Source organism: Xenopus laevis, chromosome 9_10L, assembly GCF_017654675.1.
Source record: "Xenopus laevis strain J_2021 chromosome 9_10L, Xenopus_laevis_v10.1, whole genome shotgun sequence".
In the NCBI taxonomy this organism is placed as follows: Eukaryota; Metazoa; Chordata; class Amphibia; order Anura; family Pipidae; genus Xenopus; species Xenopus laevis.
The window spans coordinates 57,658,351-57,685,989 of record NC_054387.1 but is presented as its reverse complement, the minus strand read 5'-3'; the positions used below and the strand labels follow the sequence as shown (position 1 = coordinate 57,685,989).

Here is a 27,639-nt window from a genome sequence, read left to right as displayed (position 1 = left end):
TTGGTAGTTTAAAAAAATTTGCTTCAAAGTTAAAAACTTACAATGGCAATGCCATTTGTATCCCACTGCCTTTGATTAGCTGAGGATGCTGGGAGCTGTATTGTACAACAGCCATACTACCATACACTTGACACATGCATACTAAAAACTGTGCTCAGATTGAAAATATAAGGTGCCAAAAGGGCACCAATGAAAATGGAATTAATTTTAAAGGCAAAGTAACCCTGAATGGCAAACTGGGTACAACTGAAGGGCTGTTGCCCAGCAATGCACAGCAACAACCAATAGGTTATTAAACCTCCCTATCATTTACTTGCATTAAAGTTAGTAATTTTGGATATAAACAAGTCAAACTGATCAGTAACACAGCACCAGCTCTCCGTGTAAACAGTTTGTGCACACCATGGTAAAAGCCTATGGCCTAGTTAGTCTTTGCAATGAATAACCTCTGTGAAAGAGCAAACAATCTGCCAGCCTATACCAGTAAAGGAAAGGAGCAGAGCAGCCATGACCACAGTGACACACACAGCCTTATCAGTGTCAGTTCCCTATGGACACACAGCCCCAGTGTCAGTCCCCTATGGACACACAACACCAGTATCAGTCCCCTATGGACACACAACCCTAGTGTCAGTCCCCTATGGACACACATTCCCAGTATCAGTCCCCTATGGACACACAACCCCAGTGTCAGTCCCCTATGGACACACACCAGTATCAGTCCCCTATGGACATGTTATTCATGTCAGTCACCTATGGACACACAACCTCAGTGTCAGTCCCCAATGAACAAACAATGTTATTCAAGTCAGTCACCTATGGACACACAACCCCAGGGTCAGTCCCCAATGGACACACAAACCCAGACTCAGTTCCCTATGGACACACAACCCCAGTATCAGTTGCCTATGGACACACAGCCCCAGTATCAGTCCCCTATGGACACACAATGTTATTCATGTCAGTCACCTATGGACTCACAACCCCAGTGTCAATCCCCTATGGACACACAACCCCAGTGTCAGTCTCCTATCGACCCACAATGTTATTCATGCCAGTCACCTATGGACACACAACCTCAGTGTCAGTCCCCAATGAACAAACAATGTTATTCAAGTCAGTCACCTATGGACACACAACCCCAGGGTCAGTCCCCAATGGACACACAAACCCAGACTCAGTCCCCTATGGACACACAACCCCAGTATCAGTTGCCTATGGACACACAGCCCCAGTATCAGTCCCCTATGGACACACAATGTTATTCATGTCAGTCACCTATGGACTCACAACCCCAGTGTCAATCCCCTATGGACACACAACCCCAGTGTCAGTCTCCTATCGACCCACAATGTTATTCATGTCAGTCACCTATGGACACACAACCTCAGTGTTGATCCCCTATGGACATAAAATCATATCAGTGTTGATCTCCTATGGGTTTCACTAAGGGCAAATCTTTACTCACCTGTTGGAAAGAAACAGCAGCAGCACCGGGCACAGAGCCATCCCAGGCAGGAGCCAGAGGGATACTTGCTAGTGCCACTCTTCATCCTGTGCCAGCAACTCTCATAGCCAGTGTCACCAGGAAAGTCCTATAATGTATTGTATTGTATCCCAGTGACTGCACAGTACAGACTGGCTGGGCTGAGCACTGGGGAGGCTGGTTACCTTGCACAGCAGGAGGAGTTAGGGACTGGGGGAGGAACCGGGCTGGATTACTAAAATCACAGAGACAAAAACTGTTCCACAATGAGAACTCAATCAGGAAAGGCACAGGACACAGCAAGCAGCAACGAAGCAACCATCAACCTCCTATATCTGTAGGTAAACCTGGGTCTTTATTATAGGATTTATTATAGGATTCCAGTGCTACTGTTTGTCTGACACTGTTACATTGTATCCTCTGTATCCTTTATGCACTTATCTGATTGCCAGGCACTCTCTCATTGTATCCCCTGTATCCCATATTGGACAGGACAATCATGATGACACTACCAGCCCCTAAACACACTGATAACCCATTTCCAATAAACAGCTCAGACCCACAATTTATAGTAAGCTGTGTGTTTAAGTGTAATTTTGCTGAAAAATAGTCATAATGGATAGAATTACTTAACAAAAACATATACATATACAGATATGTATACATATACAGGCCCTACATATACAGATCCTAGATTCTAAAAATGTGTTATGGTAACCTGGTTGGTATGTGTGAGGCCAAACTGAATCAGAATCCAGTGTTGCTGGACATCAGATGTCAGGGCCTTGTGAACTATCTGCAGAATATGAGATTAGGGGGCCCTAAATGGCATGAAATCAGAACTTCTAATGTATTATTATATTAGGAAAGGAGTAAAAGAAACAGAATACCTAGCAATGCTGGAAGGCTGGGGGACCTAATGGGGAATGCACACATACATCATTGTTGTCCACCATTAACACCTCCAGCAATTGCTGAACTACAGACTGAAGTAGGCATCCAGCATGGCTCCTCTTGAATTAAGCATTAAGTATGGCAATCTTTAAGCATCAAGTACCAAGAGTGTTGCTTCCATAGAATTAGGCACCAAGTGTGGAGTTCCTCAAGCATTTGGCAGCAAGCATAATGTTCCTCAAGCATTAGGCACCAAGCATGGTGTTCCAAAAGCATCACGCACCATGCATGGTGCTCCTTAAGCATCAGGCACCAAGTGTGGTGTTCCTTGAGCATAAAGCAGCAACATGGTATTTCTCAAGAATCAGGAATCAAGTGTTGTGCTCCTTAAGCATCAGGCATTACGTATGGTGTTCCTAAAGCATCAGGCACCAAGTGTGGCATTCCTCAAGCATTATTATTATTATTATTATTAACATGTATTTATATAGCGCACTGTAAAGTAAATGTGATTATACAACTAAATCACATGAATTACATACATAGAACATATGGAGTAACAAACATCACAATCAATACAGGTACAAAAAGGTGAGGAAGGCCCTATGCATAGGCATACAGTCTAAAGGGAAGGGAGTAATACACAAGGTGTGGGAGTGGGCAAGATCGAATTATGTGGGTGAGAAATGTGGTACTGTATGTGGTGTTGCGTTTGGTAGTTAAGCAGAGTGAGGGTAGGCTTCTCGAAAGAAATGCGTTTTCAGAGATTTCTTGAAAGCAGAAAGGTTGGAAGAAAGTCGGACAGACCGTGGGAGAGCGTTCCAGAGGAGGGGTGCAGCCCTTGCAAAGTCTTGAATGCAAACATGTGAGGAGGTAATGAGAGAAGAGTTGAGTAGCAGGTCAGTACAGGAGCGTAGTAAGCGAATGGGTGAGTATATAGAGATGAGTTCAGAGATGTAGGGTGGGGCAGAGTTATGAAGTGCTTTGAAAGTCAGTGTCATTAATTTGAATTTGTAACGGAAGCCAGTGCAGGGATTGACAGAATGGCGTGGCAGAGGAGGAGCGGTTGCTGAGGTGTATGAGCCTCACAGCAGTGTTCATTATGGACTGGAGAGGTGACAGTCTCTGGAGGGGGAGGCCAATTAAAAGAGAGTTACAGTAGTCTAGACGCGATATGATGAGAGAGTGAATAAGAATTTTGGCAGCATCTTGGGTGATAAATGATCATATTTTGGATATGTTCCTTAGGTGGAAGTGACATGATTTAATAAGTGACTGGATATGAGGAGTGAATGACAGGGCAGAATCTAGGATAACCCCAAGGCACCGGGCCTGGGGAGTGGGGGTGATAGTGGAATTGTTAACTATGATGCATACTTCTGGGATGTTACTGGTGTTAGTTGGAGGAAAGAGAACCATTTCAGGCACCAAGTGTGGCGTTCCTCAAGCATAAGGCAGTAAGCATGGTGTTCCTCAAGAATCAGGCATCAAGTGCGGTGTTCCTCAAGCATCAAGTGTGGTGTTGCTCAAGCATCAGGCACCAAGTGTGGTATTCCTTGAGTGTTAGGCACAAAGCATAGTGTTCCTCGAGCATCAGGCACCAAGTTCCTTGAGCGTAAGGCCCTGACCTTGGTCAGGAACTATCTAAGCAGTTTGGGGGCCCTATGATTTCAAATAGTGGCCCTGCCTCAAGCATTACACATCACATTTGGAAGTCTTCAAACATAAGGCACCAAGAGAGCTGCTCCACAAGCATTTGGCACCAAGGGTGGTCCTCCTCAAACACCTGACCACAAACATGGCACTCTTCAAACATTATGCATCCAGGGTAGAGTTTCAGAAACATTAGGCAATCTGTATTTAATAAGAAACCAAGTGTGGTGCTTCTCATGCATTAGGCTTCCAGCATGGAGATCCTCATTACCAGGACCCTCATACCATATACACTTGCTATTAATGACAACTTTTGGTAAACCCAGTGAGGATGTGGCAACCTGTTTGTTATGCTGCCAAGCCACTCGCCCTGCACATGAGTTATTTACTGAGCACACAATTGGAAACATGAACTCATGCTTCAGCTGAGGGACTTCTTTGCTTGCCAGCTGACTAAAAGCCCACAATCCTTTGGGTCACATGTGGGTCATGTGCCACAGTGCAGGGACGTGCAAAACATTACGTGCTTGGGTGCAATGCCGTCCATGTAGAATTCTGGGGTGAACATGCTGAATAGTGAGCAGCACCAATGTTCTGTGTGCTTAATGAGCTCAGCAGTGCTGCTTTCTGGTGTCACAGTAACGCAATGGGGAAATGCACCTCATAGTGTAACTTCACTATAGAATTGGAACTGGTTGCTTTCTAAAAGTGGTCACACAGCCTCAACCAGGAAACCAATCAACCAATAAAATTTTGGGGAAATTGAAAGAAAGAGGTTCATTTGTAAAGGGTACCCAGGAGCTTGGCATGCCAACATAGTGCCCGGTGATTAGCAGCTTCCACTGGCAGTAATTGCACAGTAACTTGCACAAGGGACACCTACCACAAGCAGGGGCACTTTATGAATGCTATCTCTTCCCTGCATTACTAGTGCCGAAAATAACACAACAGCTCACACTGTAACAGATGGACGATCTGATGGTTCGTTTGAGATTTATTTACAAACCTTATCAGGCAGGAACCAACAGGAAAGGGGAGATAATAGTAGAAATGTGTTTTACCCTGGGGTGAGACAATGGCAGTGATCTTGTTGGAGAACACATGGCTTAATGCATATTATTACTCAAGTCAACAGCACTTCCAGTTCCTGTGCCACTGAGGCATTGTATATAGTACACCAACATATGCCACAGTGCTGTACAATGGACTGCACTGAATGAAAACATCACAACACAGAACTAGTTACAACCAGTGAAACAAATTCAAACAGACCAAGCGGGAGCTGCCAAACTGCTATAAACCCCAGGAGGGGATGGAAGAGGTGTGGGCTGGAAGCAGCCACGGCTAGGGCAACTCAGGAAGAATCTGTCTGTCCTCTGAGCAGATTCCAGGGATAATCGTTTGTTTTTGGGCCAAGCAGGACAAATCGGACATCTGTGTATATCTAGAGCAGATTAAGGATATGTTTATTCAGAAGGTGTGAGGACAGTTTCCATCATCACAGGGAATTGCATGTTCAATGTGTCAGGCGCCCTGTATGGCTGCTCCAAAGTCAGGTCAGATAGCTGAAGAGATCCTTTTATTACATGCAGGGACCCCTGGTCTATAAACCCACATATTCCTACTGGCCAATCAAGTGTAGCATGGAGAACTACTCACAGCGTAATAAAATGAAATTTGTACTTTCACCAAGGACAGTTTCAGACAAAACCCACAGGATAAAAGGTGGCCCCATACAACCCAAACCGTCTGCCCCTTCTTCAAGCAGATGTGAATCTAGGAAAGTATTATTGATGTCTCTTGCTCAGCATATCGACCACCCCTCCATGCCAGGCAGATATTTAGGGCATGGTAACTGGGTCAGACACAGTAAAGCAGGATGGGAATTTTCTGCATAACTGACCCATCAGACGACTAGGGCTGGAACTAGAGGTAGGCAGAAGAGGCACGTGGCTAGGGTGCAAGGCTTGGGGGCGCCAGGCAAGTACCTCGCATGCAGCCTACCCCTAGTACGGCAATTATTACCTCCGTGAAAAGTGGGTGCACTCTAAGTCTAAGTGCTTTGCGCACAACTGCGCATGGTTTCGCACGTGCGTCCTTGGTTGCGCACGTGCGTCCCCGGTTACGCGCGGTTGCGCATGCGCGTCCCCGATTGCGCACTGCTGCGACGAGTGCCAAAGTGGCCTGCCGGGTTGCCTAAAGGCCTGGCCGGCGCTCTGTCTGACTGGGTGCAGCTGTAGCAATAACATACTATCCTTGGGGTGCCAGGCTTACAAGTGCCAACTGACAGTAAAGGGGTTAAACCACGAAGGAAGGGAGGGGAATGTATCGGAATTCGCTGGAGGTGTCACCTACATATTATACTAATTACTCAGTGCAGAGGTATTGTTGATACTAATTACTCATTACTGTATGTCCTTAATATGTAAAAAGATGGTTATTCCCAGTCCCACCCCTCTCAGTACATCAGCATTCTACAAGCTCCTGGCTTTCAGTAGATTGTAAGCTCCCTGTCCCACAGTCCTTTATAATCAGCAGATTGCAAGCACCTAGGCCAGCAGCTTCTGGTTCTGCCCTAGAACAAGATGAGATCTATGCCTTCATAACTTTAAGAGCACTTGTGTTTTTTAAAAGTAAATTTATTTTCTTTTTAACATTGACTGGCACCATCCTAAACAACAATTAACCCCACCATCATCCTATGTAAGGGACAGACTGCACATTGCTAAACAGCCCCTTCTGTATCATTTTGCTCTCTTTTTTTTTTTAATAGTGTCACTGCAGGATCCTTCCCCTAACTGGGCTGCACGTGTTTCCTGGGCCTTCATAACAACTTAGCAGAGAACTAAAACATAGCATCGAAATAGATAATAGAGCTGCACCCTCTAGTGGTGCTCATGGGGCAGCAATGGATTGAGTGAAACATGTGAACAAACTTACAGAGAATTAATAAATCTGTATTTTTTCCAGGACTGAACTGGCGCACCAGGGTACCAGGAGATTCCCAGTGGGTCCATGCTTCAGTTATTTCTCTAGTCTACCAATTCAGGTGGCATAAATACCCTCTAGCATAACTGGCTCAGTCTACTCCTTTACCCCAAGTCACCAATTTACCACTAGGCCTCTTGTCCAATCACAACACATTAAACTGCTGACCTGTCACAACAACATGTACTCATGAGCGCTGGAGGGGGCCGTATAAGTGGCACATAGCGGCCCCCAATACTTATTGGCTATGCACTGGAGGGGGAAGTGGTAAGGGAAAGAAGAACTTAAAGCGTAGGGTGAAGGATAAAAGGAAAGAAGAGGGGATAAGAGACATAATAGAGAGGAAAAGGGAAAGGGGATTAGGGAGTAAACAGCCAAGGGGGTAAGAGGTGAATTAAAGAAGGGGAGAGAAGAGGAAAGGTGGTGGAGAGTATGGCCAAACAGTTGGGGGAAAACAGAAAAGGAAAGAAGAAGCGATGATAGACAGAAGGAGAGAGGGGAAGGGTTTTAGGGAGTAGAGATACAATTGGGAGAAGATGAGAAATATTGAAGGCGAGAGAAGAGGGAGGATGGGACGAGTAAGGCATACAGTTGGGGGAGAAATGGAAAGGAGAGGGGATGTAGACAAAAGGAAAGAGAGGGAAGGGGAAGGAGTTGAGAAATATAAAAAGGGAAGAGAAGAATGGGGGAGAGTAAGGTCAAAAAGTAGGGGAGAACAGAGGGGATGAAGGACAGAAGAAGAGAGGGGAAGTAGAAGTTAGGGAGTAGAGAGACCACTGGGAGGAGATGAGACATATAGTAGTTGAGAAGAATAGACAATAGAAATAGATATCTTTTTGCTGTTGCTAGGATGCTGTAAGATGTACCGGTAGCTCAGCAACAGCTGGGGGAACCTAGCTTCAGGGTTAGTGCAGAACAAAATTTCAAGTCCTATTATCCCCAGCCAGGAATGATATTACAGTGCAATCCTCTAGTGTGGTGACCCCTCTTTCTGCAACAGTTGCTCCAATAAAGATCATACCTTTGCCTGCAGGAAAGAAGCACTCCATTTCAACACTGCTCCGCGAGTGAGAAATGCACAGGGCACTACTGGGTACCAGCCCTTCCTGAGGGGGGCTCCGGTCGGTAGTCCGAACTAAGCACCATCCAGGTCGATCACTTGGCCTCTCCAGTAGCTCCACAGTTTGTCCCACCTGTATGCTCAGCTCATTGTTGTGAAGAGCAATAAAATCCTGCAGAACCGTCGTCAGCTCACACCCTCCAGATAACTGCAAGAGAAAGGAGACTGGCTCAGCCTAGCACATAATCACAGGGATTTGCCATCCCATGTACATGTGGCATGGATTAATACCCTTTTCTGCCTCTACCCATTTGGTTGTTAGGATCAATGAGCACAGAAACCAGAATGAACTACATCATCTTTTTTAAGTTTTAGTTTAACTAATTTGAATAATATTAACAACAAGCCTTTATGTTTGTACCAATTATTTATCATTATCTTTTTTTTCTGGCCCTCTCCAAGTCAAACTCGCAATCTTCCTTCGAGGCTATTGTCTGGTTGCTGGGGACAGTGTCCCTAGCAATCAAAAAATGCCCAAGCTGACATCATCATAAAAGGCAATTTTAATGGGAACTATTGGAGTGGGGGTGATTCTATAAAGATGTTGCTAAGGGGATAGTAAGATCTAGCTTTGACTAGAATCCTTTGTTATCTTTGTGCCACACAACTAACCCACTTATCTGTGGGATCACCAGTATGACAAGTAGCATATGCCACATACAAAATGCATTCTACAAAACATCCAGCAGATTTCCAATCCATTTTTGGGGAAAACCAGAGCCAATGGTGTGCTTCCAGGGGGATCAGAACAGTACTTTGTTAGCACCCGCATAATCAATACTTACCCCAAACCCACCTGTAATACTGCACAGATTCTGTTCCCAATGTACTGTGATATCATTAAGAGGGACTCACTCCCTATATCTACATAATGGTATACATATCAGAAGTGGGCGTAATATTGTCTACCATCATCTTTTCCAACTGTCTTCATATTGTCCTACTATCTCCATCTTGCTCTGCTGTCACCATTTTGCCCTGCTGTCTTCATACTGTCTTACTGTCTCCATCTTGCCTTCAAGAAAAGACAGGTGGGTCCAGTTTAATGTTATTTCTGCCGTTGATTAACGTTGATCCCTTTACCCTGGACCCCTGTTAAGTGTTGGGCAAGTGTAATGAGGGTACGCAAAATACAGAAAGAAATCGCCAGAACTCGGTCTAACCCATATTCTGGAGTTGACCAGCTGCTATAAATGATAAGTAAGCCATTATTTGTACACAAAAAGAAGGGGAACGTTTGCCAGTGCATGGTTTGCCTTTAATAATAACTATTACAAAATATCAGGTGTTAGTATCACACTTTGGCCAAAATATCTAAGCTCACATGTTATGTCAAGGCCCTCCGTTGTACTTGAGTCCTACACTATCTATTTGCATTCTAAGTTTGTAGCGCATTTAAAATCAAGTCCACCAGCAAACAGTCTGACTGCGTAGTAACACCATGCAGCATTTAACCATAACTCAGGAGCTCTAGTGAGAGAGTAGGGAGCTTTTAAGACCAGTGTTGGATACAAAGTCCCCTCCAACCCCCCTGCTGAGCCCCCCCCCCCCCATTCTTGTTCTTGTGGACACACCGGGGGGCCAGAGGCAGCAAAAAAGGCTTCACACAGGGACTGGCGGGGCCCACCGGATTTTTTTCCTGGTGTCCCACTGGCCCTGTCTGACCCTGTTTAAGCCCCAGCCAATTAACCAACACCTGTAAATAATTCTTTGTTTTAAAGGAGAAGGGAAGTCTGTTTGCAATTTGGGGTGCCAAATGTTAGGCACACCAAAGTAATTGTAAGGACTTACCTGAAACCCCGGGCCTGTGCTCCTATCAACAGAAAACTGCACCAGTCCAGGGTTCTTCCAGTGAGGAGAAGGAAAGTCTGTTTGCACTTCGGGGTGCTAAATGTTAGGCACCCACGGAATTTAATAAAATCCTTGTAAAATTGTGAAAAATCGAGGGAATGCGGTGCCGGGAGAGCAGGGGAATGGAGCTAAAATCAGGCAACTCCAGAAAAAATATGGGGCGGGGGGACAGCTCTAGAATGGTATTGTTTATGTCAGCCAGGGAAGACAGATAATTGGATGCCTGTTGAGCCCATGTGGCTCCTGCATAGGGATATCGGCCAGTACAAAGGGCTTCAGTGAAGGAAAAGTCCACCTGAATACATGGTTTCCATTAGGAATTATAGGGTCCCATTCACCTGTCAGGCCCCTGATCTGCCCAAACTTTTCCCCGTTATCAGGAAGTCTACCTTTTTATCAGCAGTCAGGCCCTAGTTTGAAAGAGAGCCTCTGATAGGACTTCTGAGTCCTGCCTCCCCTCCACCCCCGCCGGCGGTGTGGCCCATATCAACAAACAGTTATAAATAAACCCCAGTTTCCATTAGTCTCATTGCAGCAAGACCTCTAATGTCTATGGACAATGGGATTGTCCACCACTTTACAACTGGAAACATATTAAATCTCGATATTGCTTGACAAAGACTACACTGCTTTCTGTCCAAAATGCAGCATGCATATAAATGAGTAGTTTATTATCTGTGCTGAGGGCCGGCCCTGTCTGCACAAAAGCCACCAAGCAAGTTTGTCTGGCTCTAAATATAACAATACTATGATATATTCATCCAGCGTTACCAGCCCACAGACCAACAGCACGTCTCTTCATCTCCTGGGGCAAAAGTTTTCTAAACTTGTGGCTTCCGGATCTCAATTCCTTGTTGTAAAAATGTAAACCGACAATTGTGCTCCAATCTTTAAATTAACAACACACCAAAACTTGCATTGAAGAACCGATAGGTGCAGGCCCGGACTGGCAATCTGTGGGTTCTGGCAAATGCCAGAGGGGCTGCTGTAAGGTGACATAGAAAGTCAGTATTTAGTGGGCTGATGGGGGCTGTTTGGGCCTCTGTGTGGGCTGATTGACCCTCTGTGTACCTGAAATGCTAGGGCCTATTTTAATACTCAGTCCGGACCTGGATAGGTGCCACATTTATGGAACTCTGTGTAATGATAGCAGCGTGAATAGGGCTACAACATACTTTCTTAAATACCCACTACAAGTGAAAGGCTCTCAAGGATGCCCACCTGGGTTCCAGAGGGGGTTAGGGATGTCCACAACGCTAGCGCTCTCTGCACTAGAAATTTTCAGTTTTGAAAAAGTTACCGGGAGTAGCATTTTTGCCTCCGCTGGTAAGCAGTGGGGTGCTGCCCTTACCAGGGACAGAATTTTTCTGGACTACCTGGTGGAGGGCTATTAATGGAAGTCAGTGTTAACCACACCCACTTTAAACCACACCCATGTTACAACAAGTTTTAAGATCATTTTAAGACCACATTAATGGTGGTAGCACACCAGAAAGAAACAAATGGTTTGTGCTCACTGCAGGGATATCACTCAAATGTGAAACAAGTTGACATATCCTTAAATCAACATGCCTCATCCTCCCCTTTGATAGCACAGCAACCCCCAGCACATGATTAAACAGAACAGGACAGGAGATGGAAAACCTGTCAGAACCAATCAGGACCACTCGGTGGCCATAGACACACAGATAATATCGTATGATATTCGGTGTGTTTATGGTGGGGAAAGAGCCAACCGATATCAGCAGAAGACTTGGATATCGGCCTGGTGATCGGGATGGACGGAAATTTTTGATCGGGTGCCTTTGAAGGCACCCAAACATCGGCAATTGTTAGTGCTGAATCGTCAGATACATGTAGAATTCTATTGTTTCTATCTGTATATCTGACGATTCAGCTCTTCACCTGTGTATTGAAACAAACAATCTTTCTTGGAAAGATCTTTTCCAAGAAAGATCGTAATTGTTACGTCTATGGCGACCTGGTTGATGGCACACCAGATAAATCTCCTCTTTTGCGGGTGACTAATCTCCTCTAAATGCTTTCTTACTGGTGGTAAATTGCTTTTGTAAAAACATATGCGGAGCTTCATTTTGCCCAAAATTTCCTCTTGAGGCAACTATACAGTACTACATACAGTGACACATTGCTGGCACCACTACTACAGTCTGTATGAGGGGTGAACATTTTGGGCACTTACAGTCTGGGTCTGAAGTGTGAATGATACAGTGTTTACAGGTGTGAACAATGCAGGACCCAGTTAATCTCAATACTGATTACTCTTACCAGTGGCATAACAGTCGCCAGGCCCCCCCCCCATATAAAAATGTGGAAGGGCCAGGCATTCACACCAGCCATGGTCCTACCCACATACCCACAAGCACACGCGAGTCATTGCGCGTGCGCATTTTTACATATATAGTGCCTGCAGAGGGGGGATTTTTGTGCAGCAGACTGCTGTCTCTATATTTATGACAATGTCTCATACACAAAGTACGCTGTCACTACAGCCAGACTGTAATGGGGGCTGCAGGCCGCCAGTTGGACAGCACTAAGCTATAAAATTTGACACGACTATGGCGTAAAGAGACAGAATGGATGTCTCCACTTTTGTCCCTGCCCCCAGGTGTGCCCATCTCTATACCTGCTCCAGGTGTGCCCAGCTCTATATCTTTTCCAGGTCCATTCAGCTCTATATCTGCTCCAGGTCTGCTCAGCTGTAAACATGCTCCAGGTGTACCCAGTTCTATATCTGTTCCCGATTCTCATCTCTATACCTGCTCCAGGTATGCCCAGCACTGTACCTGCTCCAGGTGTGCCCCGCTCTATACCTGCTCCAGGTCCACTCAGCTCTATATCTGCTCCAGGTCTGCTCAGCTGTAAACATGCTCCAGGTGTACCCAGTTCTATATCTGCTCCCGATTCTCATCTCTATAGCTGCTCCAGGAATGCCCAGCTCTATACCTGCTCCAGGTGTGCCCAGCTCTATACCTGCTCCAGGTGTGCCCAGCTCTATATCTGCTCCAGGTCTACTCAGCTATATATTTGCTCCAGGTCGGCTCAACTGTAAACATGCTCCAGGTGTACCCAGTTCTATACCTACTCCTGATTCTCATCTTTATACCTGCTCTAGGTGTGCCCAGCTCTATACCTGCTCCAGGTGTGCCCAGCTCTATATCTGCTCCAGGTCTACTCAGCTATATATTTGCTCCAGGTCTGCTCAACTGTAAACATGCTCCAGGTGTACCCAGTTCTATACCTACTCCTGATTCTCATCTTTATACCTGCTCTAGGTGTGCCCAGCTCTATACCTGCTCTAGGTCTGCTCAGCACTATATCTGCTCCAAGTCTTCTCAGCTCTATATCTGCTGCAGGTGTGCTCAGCTCTATACCTGCTCCATGTTCTTATCTCTATAACTGTTCCAAGTGTGCTCAGCTCTATAACTGCACCCCAGGTTAATAATCGACATACCTGCCGATCGTGCCCTTTGTTTAGGCCCCCAGCTGATTTGCAGGTACAGGAGGGGACAGCGTGTTCCCGGTTCCTCTGACATCACTGCCACTCAGCAGATAATAATGTCTCCATGGCACCTGGTGCAGCTTAACCCCTTCACGGTGATGTGACTGCAGACTGATGCTGAGCACTTTATGCTGTGGACACTGTCTAAGGTGACAATATTGGGTCTGCAGGCCCTGCAGATATTGCTGAACTACAACTGTTATCTTCCATAGACAGGCAAAGTGTTGAGAGTGCAGGGAGTTGTAACTCAGCAACAGCTGGAGGGTAGCAGGCTGGACAGTTAAGATCTATGCTATAGCTGAAATCAGATGCAGTTGTAGGAGAAGCAACTCAGACCAAAGGCTGCAACTTTGTTCTGACAGTTCCGACTGGCTTACATTCTGCTGCTTGGCACTGTGTCCACGTCTAAAACTTTATAATGCCTGATCTTCCCAGATTCCAAGAGCCAAGAGCAAGTTTACCCTCTTGTTGGAGCTATTACCACCATATCAACCACATACGAGAAATCCATGGGTGCACTAAAACCTCAAATGTATTTGGGGGTCAGATTTATGTTCTTACTTAGGCAAATGCCCCTAAGAAACCTCAACCAGAGCATCAAGCAGCCATAGAGTCACAATCTGGGGCCACGTGACTAATGACTGGAACAGAGAGTTCACTCACTCTATAAATCTTTATGGTACAGTGTAACCACCCTTTACAGGCACAGCTCTGTCTTGGTAGAGAGGCGTCTCCCCAATTACTGATTGTATCTTGCTGGACTTTACCCTCCAACACAGCCAGGGCCGCAAACTCTGCAGCCTGAGAGCATTAAAGGCATTATTCTCTCTGTGTTTTATTTTGAGATAATTTCCCATCAAGGATTATGGGACAATTAGCTAAGAAAATCATGGCTGCACAGTTAACCTGGTTGCTGGGAGCACTAAGCATAGCAACCAAAGAGAAGTGAGTTTTCAGCCAGATCAAATCACAATGCGCTATTGGCTCTTCCCTACAGCATGTTGTCACAGATAACTTATCCGTCATTAGTTGCGACTGCAGAACTGTGTATCATTCACTTCCAAGGCCGAGTTCCCACACAGGCAGTTTTTCTTCTCCATTCCCTGCTGAAGCTTCCCAGCCCACCAATTGCTACTATCGAGGTCACATTGCTTGAATTGTTTCTGCCAAGCCAACACTTATTAGATTCCAACAACTCAGTCAATTTGTCTGATGGTGAAAGGGTTAATAGAACATTTAAAGTGTAAGTTTGTTGGGATGGGGATCCTTCATTTTCCTGTGGCACTAAAACTGTGTATGCATCAAAGGGACAGGGAGGGGGACGGTGGGAGTGGCATAATCCTTAGGAGGGGCCTGGATAATTAAATTCCAAACTTTGTAATGGAAGAAACACTGCAAATAAGACAAACTGGCAATTCATTTTTTTTTAGTATCTACATTATTTTCATTTTTGTTCTGCATCTCTTAGACTTGGAACTGCAACTGCTGCCTGGTTACTACGATAATGAAATCCTAGCAACCAGACAGCAGAATTGGAAAGGCCCTAAACAGGACGATAAGCAATGTAACAATATATTAAAACGCTGACACTCATTCTGTGTTTTGTGTGTCGGAGACTGCTGCTTTTCCTTTACTGGTGCACCTGAAAGCAAAGTGCAACCAAAGAACTCTGAGTAAGTTTACTTTTATTTTCTATTTGAGTTTGGATCCCCTCAGAAAGGGATGGATGATGAGGGTGAGTGTAAAGGGGATGTGCAAATGCTATGGAGCTTGGCCAGCTGATTCACATCCAACAAGCAGGTCCCAGTGCAAAAGACCCCATTGCCTTGCTCTTTTTTACTTCTTTCTTTCGTTACTGCATCTGGGTTTGACTTTTCCTTTACAACAGACAGGGGAGCTGTCCAATTGCTATCTATGGAAGCAGTCTGTTACCCAGGAACAGGTTAAAAGTGGTACTGCATGTCACATAGAACAAAAGACAGTACTGAGCATTACAGGTGCTGCCCTCCCGATGTTACTTGGCTACGACAGCCCTCTAGCTGGTCAGTGACATTTGGGGGCTACAGAAAGCCAACACTTTAAGAGTTAAAAAAGACAAATCATTTTGTGTGGGATAAAGACTTCCATGAACAAATGAATCTTTCTGCTGACTCCCCTTGTGTCCTCCCCCTTAAGGAGAAACTCACCAACAATAAGCCCTTTATGTATCCCTGTAGGAGCAGCAGTACTCCCAGCTTGTGGGGACAGTGTGCGCCCCCTTGGGAGAAGGGAAGAGAGAGAAAAGTTGCTCTACTTACAGATTTTGTCACCTTATCTATCTTCAGCCACTTTCTCATGTTGTGAGTGAGGGTCCCTGGCCCCTAGTGATCTGTTCACCCTGGGCGGACGCTGTGACACTAGTGAGAGGCTGGGAGCCTGCAGCAGGATCACATGGGAGTCAGGGCTGTCTTGTGATTTGCAGAGAGAGCGCTGGCAATTAGGGTGCTGTTCCAACTACCCGGGGAGGAACGAGCAGGAAGCGAAAGATCTGACAGCGCAGGGCACGGACTGCTTTCAGGTTTGACACACAGGCAGGAGACTGCTTTTAGGTGTGGCACATAGACAGGGAGACTGTGTACAGGTGTGACACGCAGGGAGACTGCTTACAGGTGTGACACGCAGGGAGTCTGCTTACAGGTGTGACACACAGGGATACTGCTTACATGTGTGACACACAGGGAGGCTGCTTACATGTGTGACACACGGATAGACTGCTTACAGTTGTAATAAACAGGCGAGAGACTGCTGTCAGGTGTGACACATAGACAGGGAGACTGCTTACAGGTGTGACACACAGATAAGACTGCTCCCAGGTGTGACACACAGGCGTGAGACTGCTCTCAGGTGTGACAAATAGGCAGGGAGACTGCTTACATGTGTGACACACAGATAAGACTGCTCCCAGGTGTGACACACAGGCGTGAGACTGCTCTCAGGTGTGACAAATAGGCAGGGAGACTGCTTACATGTGTGACACACAGGGGGACAGCTCACAGGTGTAACACACAGGGAGACTGCTTGCAGGTCTGACACACAGGGAGACTGCTCTTATGTGTAAGACACAGACAGGGAGATTGCTTACAGGTGTGACACACAGACACTGCTGTCAGGTGTGACCCACAGACAGCGAGACTGCTCACAGATGTGACACACACATATGGGAGACTGCTTACAGGTGTGACACACAGGGAGACTGCTCACAGGTGTGACACACAGACAAGGAGACTTCTCACAGGTGTAGCACTAAGTACTGAGGGGTTATTGGATTTGCCCAGGGGAGATTCCTGTGTGACCATGTGAAAGAGAGCTGCCCATGAGGAGGAAATGCAAAGGATCTGTACCTGGGTAAGTACTGGGGTTGAGCAGGTGCTTTCTGTATGGCCATGGGAAAGAGAGCAGCCCAAGAGCAGGAAGCCCAGATAAGCTAAGTTATGTACCTATGTAAGAACTGAGAGTGATTTGATTTACTTACCCGGTGACAGGATCCTAAAGCCCAGAAACCAGAAGCTTTATATCTCTGTACCAGCATACTGTAAGTACTGGGTGAGATTGGATTGATCTATCCAGCAGGATTTTCTTAGAGGGCTAATGAGTCCAGCTTTCATTCAAATGAGATATTAACTCATGCAAGCAGTTTGATCAATAGCAACACTATTAAATTAGGCTGTGAGTTTCATGATACTCAGTTAAGATTTAAAGGACCAATAACACTAAAAAATGTACTAAAATCACTGACAATTGAATGTGCTGCACTAGTAAAACTTGTGTGTTTGCTTCAGAAACACAACTATCGTTTATATCTACAGAAGCTGTTGTGTAGCCATGGGGCAACCATTCAAAGCTGAAAAAAGGAGAAATGGCACAGGATACACAACACATAACAGATAAGCTCTGTAGTATACAATGGGATTCTTCAGAACTTATCTGTTATCTACTGTGTCTCCTGTGCTAGAACGGCTGCCTCATGGCTACACAGCAGCTTGTTTATATAAACTATAGTTGTTTTTCTAAAGTAAACATACCAGTTTTGCCAGTGCAGAACAACAGTACATTATATTGCCTTTCCTTTAAAACACTTTCATTTTTTGGTGTTACTGTTCCTTTAAGGCACTTTACTGTTGGGCTGTGAAAACTGCAACCTTATTGGTCAGTCTGAACTACAAAGTTCTAGTACAGTATCCAACTCCCAAAGTCAAAAGCTTTTAAATTGATCCAAAAACAAAAGAGTCACATGGAAATAAATATGCATGCATACATATGGACAATAGTGTGAATAAAAGCAATTTAATAAGCTGATTCCCACTAAAAGGCAACAAACTCTAGCTAAATGTAATGGATTCAAAAGGAACAGAGCGAGGAACAGTTACTAGCTGCAATCCTCGGTACTGGTAGGGGTTTCCTCAGCACATGTCAGGGCTCCCACTTTATAAGCTTAGGGCTTGGTCCTACCTGAGTTAATTAATATGATAACATCCAAAGGTTTGTGCGTATTTAATTTACAATATAACAATGCTGGTCTTAAAATATCATTCTATACATCTTTCCACCCAAACGGACCAAGGAAACTGAACATAACTATGAAAATCACACAATAAATAGTTTATCGAATTTTAATGACTAGCCAATAAAAAGCCAAATGTGCTCCCGCATATTTCCATGATACAGACATCTCTCTATAGCAGTTATCCCTTTCTTGTGCCTTGGAAGAAACAGGTGTCAGTACCTACCTTGTCACTGTCCACAGTGTTCTGGGAGGTCCTGGAAGCGATGGAGATGGTGTCCGGTTGGCTGCTCCCATCCCCCTGGCTATCGACATCTTCTAATACATCCCTGCGGCAAAGGATATTGATAATGTTGACCCCACAATCAAAGCCACACTTGGCCTTTAATCGTAATAAGTGGCCATATTATTTCTGTATGTTAAAGGGGGGAAATCATGTGGCCTCCAGATATCAACAAGCCTATGGCTACAAGGAGGGAACTCCTGTGTCAAACGATCAGATCACAACAATGGTGATACAGGCCGTCATGGGAGGACCTCATCATCTAGCCAATGTGGTTATTGCACCAATGAGATTTTTACATCTGTCCAATTTCTAGCCAGATATTGGTCAGGTATTGCCCCATATATGGGCAAGCTGCCAATGACTGAATGAGACGAATCGGAAGCCACAATCTGCCTGTGTATGGCGCTTTAGATCTGTAAGGTAAAGGCTGATTATACTGGAAGTGACTTTGCTATTGTTAAAGGGCAACTAAAGTCTAAAATAGAATAATGTTAGAAATGCTGTATTATGTATACTAAATATAAACATGAACTTACTGCACCAGCAGCCTAATAAGACAAATGATTTATGCTTTCAAAGTTGGCGCAGGGGGCTGTCATCTTGTAACTTTGTTAGACATTTCTGCAATATCAAGACTCGCACATGCTCAGTGTGGTCTGGGCTTCAGTTGGGAGGTTAAGCTTAGGGATCGTCATAAATTATCAAAACAGCACAAGTCAAATAATATCTGCCATAGAAGCCAATACAGCAAGACTGATTAATAATCATAATATAGAGACTGCACTGCGTCTCTGGATACAAATCTCTACAGGGAATCCAACAATGCTGCTTGAGTTCTGTGAAGTAAGGTGGGGGGGCTCCCCCTGCCATTTGAAAGTATGATCGTTTACCTGCACAGCAGTTGGGGACCATCTAACAATTCCTATCAACAGCAGTAAAAGAAGGGGGAATTGCACTGCATACAGTCAGGTTTATGATAAAAACTGTAGACATCTTTTAATTAAAGTATATTGGAGATAGATTTCTTTTTCATTAAAGAAAGTAAAAATGGGATTTTATATTTTTGCCTTTACATGCCCTTTAATGCTCTCCTCCTATTGTGCTTAATGAACATATAGGAACATTCAAGCCAGTGACCCAGCCTGGCTCCCCATTTCTGGCCCGTTCCCATGAATCTGTACCCCTACTGCAGGATATGGGCTGGTACCTTTTGCTGTTGTTCCTCTGTTTAGCTGGTGTTTTGGGGGGATGGATTGGCTCTTTTAAGGCCCCCTTCATATGTATCATCCGTTCCTGAATGACCTCACGGATGTTCTTGATCCACTCCTGCTTCACCTCAATACTAGACGCCTGCAAATAAACAACACACCTGAGTAGAACAACAAGTTATGTCTCAGTCAACTAACTGTCAGTCAGTATCATTACATCAGTATCAAGTGAGGTCTCAGAAGACAAACAGCCAATCAGATGTTTAGCAGCACCATGTCAGTTCTCACAAGACGTAAAGCCAATCATACTTTAGTTAAGTACATCAGTACATTGTCAGGTCTGCAGACCAAATGCCAATCAAATCTCATGATACATGAAAGTTTCAGTAGATCAGTAACCAGTCAAGTTTCCATTCACTACTACCAATTCAGGACTCAATATACCAAAAGCCAATCAGATCCCAGCACACCACAGTCAGTTCAGGTTCAGTAGACAAAAGTCAATCATGTGCCAGTACATAACTTTCAGGTTACTAACAAAACACAGAGAGAAACATTGTCCTTCCTTATTGGACAATCCCTACATCCACACAGAAGGGCATATTCCCTTGTTTTGTTGCACCTACACATGGCTCCTAGTTCTTGTATGAGCCCCCTCTTGGCCATGGACAGTCCCAGAGGTTCCACCTTGTATAACAGTGAATAATGAAAGGCCACTTACCTTTAGTACAGTCTTATTATCAGATGATGGTGTGCGCCCTGACCACAGGGCAAACTTACAGGGGTCTCCTTCAACATGCTCAGTGACCCCCAATTCTGAGGTCTGAAAGGGAGGGAGAGAGACAATTATAGAGTAAACAGACCCATGTATCTGCCTTATCTGTACTGCAGGAGGCGTACCCCTATGGATCACTCACCAGCAGTTTATTCTTAAAGACATATTTTGTGTGGCCAGTGGAGTCTTTTATCTCTTTACTAAACACAAGGGAGATTTCAAACAGGAAGAGGTGCCGGTCTCGCCCTTTGCGGATGAGAGATTTGGGATCCCAGACTTGGAAGGAATCTTGCAGGATAAGTTCCCCTTGAACATCCAGATTTTCATCAAATCCTAGCAATAAAGCATCAGGTTAGGGCACAGCCAGACTAAGGTGAAAGCCACAAACCGGCCCTGCCCAGTGACTGCCTCTTTGCAGAAAAGAAAGGTAAATTATTCTGAATCCCGTGAAAAAAAATACACCATTTATATAAAACTTCCCCTTTAAAACATTTCTGTTCACTTGAGCACTGTGATTACATTTTAAGGAATAAAATATATATAAAAATAAAATATATATGGAAAAAGTTTTATTTATAAAATAGCTTAGGAGTAACGTTTCCGCCTACTCCAAGGCCTTTCTCAAACTACCAAAACTGACTATGGAAATACCTTTTTACTACTAACTGGTGGGAAAACAACAGCTGTAACGATGTCACATGATCAGCGTCATTACCAAACACCAATTTAAGCATATTACCCAACATCATATACTAAATCTCATTCCAATGTTAAAAAATCTTCACCTATTTCCTTTTATGCTTAATATAAGCACAGGTTAAAAACAAGACACTTTGTAACAGTGTTATATTTACATCAATAATGTAACATATTCTCACGAGATAGATAATAGAAACAGACTCCATTACTATTGTACGATTTGTATCCAATTATACTCAAATTGATAAAGGAAACAATTCAGTCCTTTCTGTTACTATTGTGTCATTCTTTGAGTTAGTGTTTAGAGTCTAACACAATGACATACCTCCTCAACATTAAATAAACTTATGAATCTTTTGTATTATATCAATCACTAACCCTTCAGGTAAACTGCTAGATCTTGTATACTATTTCCTTTACTATCCGTGTGGCCCCTTGTTCACTTGTAATAATCAACCCATATGTATACGTGTATTGCTGCTTAAGGTTCCATGGGTTAATCTGGCCTCAATGTTCCTATATCAACTCGCCTCATTATTAATTTATTCCTGTACTCCTATCATACTCAGGATGGTATAACATGCATATCCATAAGCAATCTACTCGTTTATCACTATCTGTAAATGTACTACTAAGCCAAGGAGTGCGTGTGTGAGCCTGTGTAAAAGTGATACATATTAACATACGTCCTCACGATGTGGTTATATAATATTAGACTTTACCGTGACTGTCGCTGATATTCATGTGCAATATTCCCTTATGATTATTCTGTATACCAACCTTATAATCATACCAAATTAAACAGTGTACTACTAATAAACAATCAACCCCACAGATGTGTAAAAAAAACAACAAATAGTCCATCACTGTGTCCATCACAGTACCTTCCAGCATGCTGACATGCATGGCATCATTGGCACGCTTGGGCACACTCAGCATCACTTCCAGCCCGTCCTTAATCTCCCCTTTCCCTTCCTCACAGCATGATAGAAGCTCCTTTGGGCAAGAGACACAAAGTGAAAATGTGAAAATTATTATTTTAAAGTGGATCAGTCAATCAGGAGGCAAAGCAGACATCTGTTTGGGTGATCAGTAAGTTGTACCTAATAATATAACTAAATAACTAAAAGGAATTTGGGACAATGTTCCCTAAAATACCTAATGTGTCAGGGTTCTTACCTTGAGAAGAAGCTGGTACTTTGTGATCCTCTGCACGGGTTTGATCAGATAGGAAGAGATGGAGTTTGCCAGGCCATGTCTCTGCTGGATCTCCTGCAGCACAAACACAAAGTTGTGTAAAAATGAGGATTTAAGTGGAACCAACCCACCACCCAGCGGCACACGGCTACTTACGTCAAAGAAGGTCCCGGCATGTTCCAAGATCAGCTGACTGGAGTCAGGCTTGTTCTTACAGTAGGTCACATACATTTGAAATTTGTCAGCCTGAGGATACAGAATTCCCAGGAATTTTACATAACGAAATTCAAAGGCACAAGGGAAAGCACACATAAAAGAACACACTGAACAAATGGGGAGGGGCAGGAGGCGTCATACTGTGTACACAAAACAGTTCTGCACTGTAAATATACATATTGATGGAAGGTTCTACATTGATTCCCATACAGTGAACAGTATTACTGTACAATTAATGTGCAGCCGGCATTTACCCATGTGACAAAACAATGGCCCACATCTTCAGGTAGCTGCTCATACTTCTCCAGCTCTTTCAGGAAGATGCTACAGAGGGAAAAGGATAATAACACCTTAATGAATCAGTGATAAGCAGCAAAGATACAATTGCACATAAAGAACCCAAGACCTACTTATTGTGAAAGTCATATATTTCCTGGATGTTCCCAAAGATGATATGCTCTTTATTGACAATTCCGGGGGGAATTTCCTCCACGCCACTAGTCATTTCCCATAGGTAGGTCTGAAATAAAGAGAAGAGGCCTGATATAAAAGCATGTGGTTAGCGGCCACTTGGTTCCACCTGTCAACCTCCAGAAGATGGCAAATATCCCCTTTAGATTGATATAATCAGTATGTAAGACAATAAAGGTATGGGGCCTGTTATCGAGAATGCTTGAAACCTGGGGTTTTCCGGATAATAGATCTTTCTGTAATTTGGATCTTTATACCTAAAGTCTACTAGAAAATCATTTTAACATTAAAGGGGGACCAGTCACCCAAAAAAAATATTCCAAATCTTATTTTATCATGCTAGCAAAATCAAGCAAAAATTAACTTTATCTACACTGTATAAGTTATTTGAATCTTGTTTCCATCAGTCTGGGAATTCATAATTATAGCAAGCAGGCAGGAGCCATTTGTGGACACTGTTATTAAGACAAACCTTGCATCATTCATCTCAGAGTCTTATTTGTGCAACAGAATGAGGAACCTGATGTCTATCCCCATGCACTGATTACACAATTAAATGGTTAAACGAACTGGAGAATGTGGGGGAGAGCAGTGACATCTAGGAAGTGCTGAATGGAAAGTGAAAGTAATTGTCTGCCCCGCCTCTATGCCTAAGGCATAGAGGAGTGGCATACAATATTTGATTGATAGCTGAAATTTTTAAATGAGTTTTAATTAAAAAAAAAGTTTGGATTTCATGTTTATTTGAAAAGGACTTTTAATGAAACAGCTTTTTATGTCTGGTTGACAGGTCAACTTTAAATAAACCCAATTGGCTGGTTTTGCCTCCAATAAGGATTAATTATATCTTAGTTAACAAGCTACTGTTTTTATTATTACAGAGAAAAAGGAAATTATTTTTAAAAATTTGATTTATTTGGATATTATGGAGTCTATGGGAGACGGCTTTTCCGTAATTTCTTTCTAATCCTCAACAGGGGAATTACTGGACCTAAACACGCCCCCCTAGGTGAGGCACGTGACGTCTCTTCAGCCAACCAGCCTGGCCCCATACCCCTCACCCCCCAGCTCTTTCACTGGATTTCCTATGGAAATCTGTGGAAGAGGCTGGGCGATTTTTTTTTTTTAATTTAAAAAATAAATGTATAGGTGCCTTGATATAAATACACCCTGGGTACATCCTTTTCCCCTCCAGGTACCTTCTGGAGGTTTGAGATAAAATACAGAATCATATGCCAATCGACGTATGTGGCTTATGTAATTATTTGCCATGTGGCTTCTACTACGTAGGCAAAACCATACAAAAATGTAAAGATTTTATCAAACACAAGAGTGTACTTAAGATTAGAAATGATACCACTCCCTTGGTACAACACTGTAATGAGCATAAACATACAGTATCATCCTTGATACTTATGGGGATTGAACAGGTAACTACCTCTATGGGAGATGTTGATAGAAATACAGCATTACTGAGTAGAGAGGCAGACTGGATCTTTCAACTAGACACTTTGGGGTATATTTATCAAAGAGTGAAGTTAATAGTGAAGTTCCGCCACTAGAGTGAAATTCCGCCACTCTCCATTCATTTCTATGGGATTTTTATAGGCGTATTTATCAAAGGGTGAACTTTCACTTTCACCCATTGATAAATACGCCTTTCAAAATCCCAGAGAAATGAATTGAGAGCTGCGGAATTTCACTCTAGTGGCGGAACTTCACTCTTTGATAAATTTACCCCTTTCACTTTGTTAAGGTTCAATAATTCCCTTAACTTGTCCTGCTTTTTACAGACCAGATAATAATTTTCCATGACTGCCCACTTACTTGCTTAGCCCCACGGATACGCCAGGCTGACAAAAGCTGCCAACAGACTCGGCAGCTTATTGGCTCGTGTGTGGGGTCCTCCGACGGGCTTTCCCGATCGATATCTGGCCCGAAAGTTGGCCAGATGTCGACCAGGCAGGGTTAAAAATCCCGTCGGATTGAGGCCGCATCTGTTCGCTGCTGCTATCCCATTATCTGACGGCCGATATTGGCTGCATTATGATCCATAGGCCCCACAATCGTATCAGCCGGATATCGCCCACCTCAATGTGGGCATATTGGGGAGAGATCAGCTCATTTGGCTAATTTGTTTCAACATATTGATTGTTTATTTTTTTTTTTGGGGTGTCTACCTCATTCCAAGTTATTGAACTTGAGATGTCTTAACACATTATCCTAGTATACTATAAGCAGATAACAAACACTCGAATGTTAGAACCTTTTTACGTTCAGTAATACATCCCCTTAAATGACGATCTGCCAGGGATAAGACGCTACAGCGTTTTGGAAGCTGCTGACTTTCTATTTCCGTAATTTGGAGCTTTCTGGATAACGGATCCCATACATGTAATTTCTTACACAAAAATCTCCTCTATGCACACCTCCCTTAGCTATCACCACCCCTTGTAATGTCACAAACTGACAGTAAAGGTGGCCATAGATGCACAGATAATATCATACGAAACAAATTTTCGTACGATATTCGGTGCGTGAATGATGGGAAAAGAGCCGACCGATATCGGCAGAAGACTTGGATATTGGTCGGCTGGTCAATCGGGCTGGACGGAAAATTTTGATCTGGTGCCTTTGAAGGGACCCAAACATCGACCATTGTTAGTGCTGAATCGTCAGATACAGGTACAATTCTATTGTTTCTACCTGTATATCTGACGATTCAGCTCTACACGTGTGTGTTGAATGAATGATCTTTCTTGGAAAGATCTTATCCAAGAAAGATCGTAATTGTTACATCTATGGCCACCTTAAGGGAGTCTGGGCAGCATGTAAAATAGGCATTACAGCACTAATTTGGCAAGCCTCTGAAGCAGTTATTTCAAGGAAACTATTGACTGAAAAGTAAAAAATAAAACACAATTATGTTTAGTTAAATACAGATGTGGGTTACTTTTGTACTATACATAATATCCTGTAAAATATTTCACATGACTCAGTGAACTTGGGATGTTTTCAGATATAAAGGTATTAGAATATTACCTCCATACACTCGTGCAAGTCCCTCACATACGCTTTCTCTGTCTGCAGTAGTTCCGCCATGATGAATCTGTCAGGAGAAATTCAAGTCACTATAACCCATATACCCTTCATTTCAGATGATTACTTTTCCCAACAATAACCACATTGCCCACATACTCTTTTTTCCTTGCAGATTTCCTCTTCTCCTCATTGAGTTCATGGCTGGGATCCCTTAGTTTTACCTCCAGGTCAGTCAGAATGGCTGGGACAATGTCTAACTCCAGGTCCTTTGTGTCCTGAATAAAAATTAGTAGAATGATTTTGGTACAGATCCAGCCGAAGCATGACAATACTACTTACATCAGCTACTGAATGGCACAGCCAATGCAGAACAGACAGCTAGAGAAACCCCGGTACTGCGCCCACATGAACAAGAGTGTGGTACTGCTGACTGGTGCAGCCCAAAACCTCATGGCATTGCCAACCCAAACGCCATGCTTTAAATCAACTTCACCCCAAAAATGAACAGAAAACAAATTTCAGTGCTTTCTACCAGCGAATCCCTTAGTACCTCAGTGCAGATCCCCAGGGCTCGCTGCAGGCTGCAATGGTATTTTCCCATGCGCAAGGCGAAATCCCGGTAATGTTTGTTCACAGTAGTGACCCATTTCTTCAGCTCGGTGGCATGGACGTGCCCCTTCTCCACAAAGCTGTCCGCCAGCTGAATCAGTAGCCGCACCTTCTCCTTCGTTTGCTGCGGGCACAGAGCTCATTAGCACAAGCAAATTAGAGAGGATACAGATATACACATGATTATACAGGTACGGGACTAGTTATCCAGAATGCTAGGGACCTGGGGGTTTCTGGATAAGAGATCTTTCTGTTATTTGGCTCATCATACTTTGTCTATGAAAAAATCATTGAAACATTAAGTAAACCGAATAGGATGGTTTTGCCTTCAATAAGGATTAATTATATCTCAGTTTGGATCAAGTACAAGGTACTGTGTTATTAATACAGAGAAAAAGGATATTGTTTTTAAAATTTTGAATTATTTGATTAAAATGGAGCTTTCTGGATAATGGGTTTCTGGACAACAGATACTATACCTGTACAGCACTGCAAAATAATGTGAATGATAGTAAAAGGGTAATTACTGTATGTGTTGCCAGTGTCTCTTATGTTAGGCTGAAATACTGGCCATGGGATAAAGTATAACATTTTAGGAGAAGGAAATGTAAATTTTACAAGCTGATACATTGTTTCCTATTTATTCTATGTCTTCAATACTGATTGGTTTACAGTCTCATGGCTATAAGTATGTTAAATAAATATATAAGAACAACCAATTAATATATCTCAGATGGCACAGTAACACCCATCCTGTACCTTGGCAGGTATTCGGAATTCCTCATATTCCTTCAGCAGCTCCTGAGTCTCTGTAATACATTCCCCAGCAGTGGTGCGTGTAGTGAGATAATGCTCCCCTGCTTCCTGAATCCAGTCCAGCGACTGCAAGAATCAATAGAAAGAGGTATGATAGGGTAACTTGACACCATAAAAAAAGACTGGCGGTGGGTATGGGCAAAGTTAATGACTAAATAACATAACAGAAGCTAACAGTGGCATGGCAGAGAGCTGAGCCAGTTGGTATTTTTCAAGAAACTTTGATTGTATTAGATGGGCATGGGAATAGTAAATCAGTCAGTTCATT

The 27,639-nt window shown here is 43.6% G+C and overlaps 1 protein-coding gene and 1 long non-coding RNA gene across 9 annotated transcripts in view; one reads left to right on the top strand and one right to left on the bottom strand.

The window, feature by feature from the left end:
- kalrn.L (kalirin RhoGEF kinase L homeolog) overlaps positions 1–27,639 on the bottom strand; it is a 172,859-nt gene that overhangs the window by 46,485 nt on the left and 98,735 nt on the right. For 5 of the 8 annotated variants that reach the window (XM_041575441.1, XM_041575435.1, XM_041575437.1 and 2 more), the window contains 14 exons: positions 27,315–27,437; positions 26,497–26,679; positions 26,103–26,221; positions 25,947–26,013; positions 22,844–22,953; positions 22,688–22,757; positions 22,374–22,463; positions 22,200–22,292; positions 21,905–22,016; positions 20,464–20,654; positions 20,268–20,369; positions 19,546–19,688; positions 18,279–18,381; positions 8,043–8,289 (listed from right to left, as the gene is read on the bottom strand). In XM_041575441.1, coding sequence (XP_041431375.1) covers positions 8,043–8,289; positions 18,279–18,381; positions 19,546–19,688; positions 20,268–20,369; positions 20,464–20,654; positions 21,905–22,016; positions 22,200–22,292; positions 22,374–22,463; positions 22,688–22,757; positions 22,844–22,953; positions 25,947–26,013; positions 26,103–26,221; positions 26,497–26,679; positions 27,315–27,437 — 1,753 coding nt within the window. 8 annotated transcript variants of the gene reach the window in all.
- Positions 1,743–8,505, top strand: LOC121397928. Its single transcript, XR_005964049.1, has 2 exons — positions 1,743–1,823; positions 8,055–8,505. It is a non-coding gene; the product is annotated as an uncharacterized LOC121397928 (long non-coding RNA).